General features: G+C 44.7%; 1 protein-coding gene across 1 annotated transcript; it reads right to left on the reverse strand.

Annotated features, from left to right (window-relative positions):
- Nucleotides 1–2,640: 2,640 nt before the first annotated feature.
- LOC123100329 (uncharacterized) lies at nucleotides 2,641–3,524 on the reverse strand. The gene is made up of 2 exons (XM_044522270.1): nucleotides 3,367–3,524; nucleotides 2,641–3,247 (listed from the first exon to the last, which is right to left on the reverse strand). The coding sequence occupies exons 1-2, from the start codon at nucleotides 3,452–3,454 to the stop codon at nucleotides 3,000–3,002; spliced, it is 336 nt and encodes a 111-aa protein (XP_044378205.1). The 5' UTR covers nucleotides 3,455–3,524; the 3' UTR covers nucleotides 2,641–2,999.
- Between the last annotated feature and the right edge of the window lie 2,212 nt (nucleotides 3,525–5,736).

Below are 5,736 nucleotides of genomic sequence, written 5' to 3' on the forward strand. Positions count from 1 at the left end.
AGTAACACTCACTTGAAGTTGTAAGGAAAGAGTATTTCCCTTTTGTTTTGATGTCGGCGGAACGCTTGTAGCAAGTTTTTCTCAGTATCTTCAACTCTATTTTCTACCATCCATTCATTTACGGTATTTGGGCTAATGAACCCAATGTCATAGATTTGTCCTCTTTTGCATTCGACGATCTTCAATCTGCATAATATAGTGAGGATAATTATATATACATGCAATGAACAAGCTGAGCTAGGGACTTAATTACCGAAGTAACACTTACAGACAGTAGCAAGTCATGAGTTGTTTGTCGAGGGCCTCTTGATTGAATAACTAAAATAATTCCACAAATTCAACAGGCATCAGGTCGAATCCAATGAGGTTGTGCTCATCTTTAATTCTCACCATCAAACTATCAGTCCCATTCTTCCTACAGCTTTCCAAGTACCAGTGATGCAATCTTTGCATCATCGTTGTTAGATGAGGGAGCTGATCAGGTTTGACAAGAGTCTTCCCGTGCTCGTATCTAAAGATCTCTACTACCTCAGCCGTTTCAAACTGTACATCATCGCCCACGTAATCACCAAGATTGGTACCGGGGAGTAGCCCTGGATGATTAGCGACGATATCGCTAGACACCTTAAGCGGGAGGCACGATTGCTTCTCCTGTTCGCCGAGCTGGGGAATTTTTTTCCCACTTCTTCGTCTTGCAACACTGGTAGTACTTCCCGACCGCCGCGCATCCATCTTGATCTTGTGGTCATCGACGACATCCGCAACATGCATCTCCAATTCCATCTTCTCCTCTTCAATTCTTTTCAATTTTTTTCAAGTAATTGTTTTCTTTTTAACTAAATTTAACCTCTGATAAGAGGGTCGGTTGGAATTTCCGGTTCACATACCTCCTAGATAAAAACATCTATGTCACGTTGGTCGGCATAATTGTCATAAACACTAAATTAAACAAATAATAATAAAAGATAATATACCACATCTGAATCATAGACAGGACGAGGGCCGACGGGTGCGGATACCAAAACCATGGCACTATATAATAACAAACAATAATAAAAGTAAGAAAATTATACAAGTATCTATCTAAATCATACAAGTAAGAACTTTTTTCTTTTAAAAAGAAGATAAGAACAAGAGGCTCACCACGGTGGTGCCGGCGACGAGATCGGCGCAGGCGATCGACGGTGGTGTGGACAGGGACGGGACGGGACGGACCGCCAAACCTACACAAATCTTGGGGAAAATGAAGCTTGGAGGTCGAGCTTGGAGAGGAGAAAGCTTAAGTGTGGCTCGGGCATTTCATCGAACACCTCATGTGCATGCATAGAAGGGAGAACAGAGCAGCGCATGCACACACCTCCCACATGGCCAAAAAACAGAGGAGAGGGTGGGCAGGGACGAGGGTATATATAGGCATCTCTTTAGTCCCGGTTGGTGGCTAGAATCGGGACAGTAGCCTGCTCTTTCGTCCCGATTCCAGCCACCAACCGGGACTAAAGGGGCTGCGCCAGGAGCGAGGCCCTTTGGTCCCGGTTCGTGTCTGGAACCGGGACCAAAGGGGTCGGACGAACCGGGACCTATGGCCCCCGAGGCCCGGCCGGCACCATGGCCTCACGAGCCGGAACTGATGCACCCATTGGTCCCGGTTCGTAAGAGAACCGAGATTAATGCTCTTATCTGGCCTGGACCAAAGCCCTGTTTTCTAATAGTGTTACAGCAGCTTTTTTTTTAAATGTATTTTCAATACACTTCCACTCTTTGTTGGATAGCTTGCGATGATGAATTGGTATGCCAACGGTAGGGGCCCAGTTCACATCTGGACAATTGTCTATAAGCCTCTTGTTCATCTTTGGCTCTCCCAAAGCAGAAAATTTCACTTTTGTTAAAGTTGATCTTCAACCTCGACAATTTCTCAAACAAGCATAGCACAAGCTTCATATTTATAGCCTTTGCCAAATTACGTTCCACGAAAATAATATTGTCATCAGCGTATTGTAGTATGAACAACCCCCATCCACAAGATGGGGTACGAGTCCGCCTACTTGCCCATCCTCTTTGGCCCTACCAATAAGAATTGTCAACATATCCGCCACTATGTTGAACAAGATAGGAGACATTGAGTCTCCCTGTCTTAGGTCCTTTTGCGCCTGGAAATAATAACATGTTTCATCATTCACTTTAATCCCTATGCTGCCTTTTTGCACAAATGACTTGACTTGTTTCCTCCAGGAATTGTCGAATCCCTTCATATGTAAGGCCTGCTAGAGGAAGGGTCATTTAACCTTATCATACGCCTTCTCGAAGTCTACTTTGAAAACTACCCCATCCAGTTTTTTCGAGTGGATTTCATAGTGCTTCATGTAGGACGACAACGCCCTCTAGTATGTGTCTGCCCGGCATGAAAGCCGCCTGAGTTGGTTGCACTATGTGCAATCCGTGTCAGTCGGTTCGTACCAACTTTAATAAAAGTTTTGAAAATCACATTTTTGTGAATAGATGGTAAGATTTTTTTGTGTACAGTTTGCCTTTTTTTGCAACTGTGACCATCCGATCTTGTGTTAAGAAAAAACTTCAAAAAAAAAAAGAGGAACACGTGTTAAAATTTCCTTTGGCTTAATGCATCCTTTGACCCTTCAAAAGTAGAAGAATAAAATGTGTATATATGGAAAAAGTGTGGTATTTAATTTGACAGTAGGCAGCTATAGTACAGTATGCTCAGTGGAGTCGGATCTCCGTTTCCTAGCCAAAATTTCACCTAGAAACTAGCTAGAGAGGGGCAGGGGAAACATGCAAGAAAGAGAACTACCACTGCTCTAAATCAGATAATAAATATAACAAGATCAACTAAAAAGCAAACTAGCTAGCTAACTATATGTACACATACTTAGGGACTGCTGGACACTGGATGCAAAGCTTGTAGGGTCACCGGTAGTTGGTTCAACTTTGAGCTAAGTACCGATATATGGTCACCAAAAAATTCACCCATTCCGGACAGTGCCTTAGTTGTGTTTTTTCGGGTGAGGCTTGGGTGGTTCTCCACGGCGAGCAAGCACGGCCACCTTATCAGACTCAGCACCAAGGCTCCCCCGGTTGCCAAAGCTTGGTTCAACAGATCCCTTTGGTGTCTCCTCCACTCTCACGTTTTCAACTTTCTTCGTCTTCCCGGCATCGAGCTTCATGTTGCTCCCTTGCTGTAATCCTTTCTTTACAGACGAGGAATCACCGGTTGGTATGGACGGGTCCTTCACTGCGAGAAGCAACATATGAGCAGCTGGTGAGATCAACAATACTACTACTTGTGACTGAATAAATGGTAGTACGAACTTGAGATGAAGAATGCAATAAGGAAAGAAAAATTAGACTCACCGTGGCGAGCATGAGCGAGAGGATGATGGCCAAGGGCGAGCAGGGAGATGACCAGGGCAACTGTAAGAAGAACTCGGACAGTAGTCATGGTGAACTCCAATTAACTGTCGACGGCCGGTAAATCTTGGTGGGCTGGTGAAGGGGTGATGGCAAGGGGATGAAGAGAGGAGGGAGGCTGAGGCTTGTTGGGTTCTTATAGAAGAATGCTTGTTAGTTTAAACACTGGTAGTCAGATATAGATCGATGACTAGCTGCTAGCTGGGCGGTCAAAGCTCAGATTTCTTACAACTGTTATATAGAAGTATAGAACATCTGCCGCCATCCGTACCCGGTGTGGTTTAACAAGCCCTACGAGGGTAAGCTTTCTCTCTTTTTTAGTACAAAATATAGAGCTGCTCAGAGGACCACGCAGCATGCACGCGCTGATGCATCACGTGTGGCTTCTGACCGTCGGGGTGTGCCAAGCAGTGGCTGCCTTTGGGGATCCGAGCTCCCTGCAGTTAAATTGCAGAAAAAGAGCTCCCTGTTGGACTCCCGACACATCGGCGCCACAGGCGAGAAGGTATGACGGTGCGCCACGGCGCCAGTATTTTAACGCCAGTTTCACATCGCTTTGATCTATCTCCCGGTCCCGTGCCACACATAAGACCAAGATCCTTTGTTCCTAGGCAACTTGCGACCCTCCAGTGAGTTTTAAAATTTAAGCATTCAGGAATCCAATCAACCTTCAAATTAAGAGAGTTTTAAAAATTATGCGTTTCAGGAATCTAACAGAAGCCGGTTCCCAAATTCCAACGAAGAAAGGAGGAAGGGCAAATTTGTAACCACTGCAGCTGCAAAGGTGGCGGTGGGTCATTTTTAGTAGGAGTACGTAGTAGAGTGAATTCCATTTTTTACCCCCAGAATGCACATTTATACCCAATTTAGGCAAGTTTGTGACACATTTTACCCCATTTTATTTTTTTAGCCGCCATAAAATCCTACGACCTCTCTCGACCGATGAGAAAATCCACAGAAATTTAGAGAAGATCAGGTGTGCCACGTCAATCCATACACATCGGCTCCGAGCTCCCCTTCCTGCTCGATGAGCGCGCACCCTCGACAACCATGGCGGCGGAGCGCATGCACTCATCCAGGCAGGCTCTACATGGCCACACGGCTACCACTGGCGCTCCATCGATCTAGGCGTCAGGCGCATCTGCAAGCCGGGCATGTGGTCATCCTCTGCAGTGGTAGGTTGATTATCCATGGTGTGTGTGATGCTTGTTGTTCAATTTAAGGGCCGAGACAATGATCCAAAGACCTACATGAGTAAGCACTTATTGTCGTGTGAATCTACGACCTCCATGTGGCAGGTCTTGATATTAACAAGGAGCAAAGATAATACATGGAGCATGAGAAGCCATGATGCCTAAAGCGCTGGTCCGGTCTAAGGACCGTAATTATTGAGCCATCTTGCGTTCTTTTGGTGGAACATAAACTCGCGGTGGGGGTAGTATTAGATAACCGCCACTGCCCTGGGCCATCCCCACACTCCCATTCTTCTCACTTTCCATGTTTTAGACATTGCCAGATCCACCCCCTGCAAATCATTCACCCCTGCCCATATTCATGACCAATTTCCTTGCTGGTTGGCTCTTGCCCTTATCAACACCCGATCCATCACCATTGTTTCCTTCCTTGGGTTTTGGAGGACTCTCAGCTATGCCATCAATGTCATCATCCTCATCAAGCCCCGCATCACCTGAGCACCTCTTCCTTGGCACTGCACCATGACCAAGTCGGCCTCTTCCACCGTAGCATCTGATGGCAAAAATGCTAAACGTACGGGTTATTACATGAGCTTTACGGGGACCCTTTCCTCTAATTTGCTCCGCCCCCCTGATTTTCAGGTGAGTAGGTCCCCTCCCTCCCCTTAATCCAAAGATAATTTGCCAGCTTAACCCTACCCCGTAAAAGCCTGTAAGGGTCCGTCGTTGTAGCATTACTGCATCTGATGGCTCTATTTTAGACCCATATTTAAAGTTCATTTGTTGCATAATAACTTCATATATCATGTCGGATTCAGCCAACTGCATGTCCATTGTGCATGATTTCCAGCTTAATGAAAACAATCTAAACTTTCACAATAACAATATATATGGTACCAATTATATAGAATGATGATTCGAATGCTATTGATTTGGGTAATTTTTTTGTATAACTTGGTCAAAGTTTACAAGGTTTGACTCGATACAAATCTAATATGCGAAGTAGATAAAAACAAAGGGAGTACATCAAGATTTTTTTATACACGACTAAAATTTCCTTAAATATGTTTTTGACATCTACATTTTTCGTATACATCAAAAACATTTTTATACAATTTTA

This window comes from Triticum aestivum, chromosome 4D (genome assembly GCF_018294505.1).
Source record: "Triticum aestivum cultivar Chinese Spring chromosome 4D, IWGSC CS RefSeq v2.1, whole genome shotgun sequence".
In the NCBI taxonomy this organism is placed as follows: Eukaryota; Viridiplantae; Streptophyta; class Magnoliopsida; order Poales; family Poaceae; genus Triticum; species Triticum aestivum.

Coding starts and splice junctions, on each gene's coding strand:
- LOC123100329 (XM_044522270.1), bottom strand. CDS start 3,454: ATGACTACTGTCCGAGTTCTTCTTACAGTTGCCCTGGTCATCTCCCTG. Junction 3,248..3,366: donor TCTCGCTCATGCTCGCCACG/GTGAGTCTAATT, acceptor TGCTTCTCGCAG/TGAAGGACCCGTCCATACCA.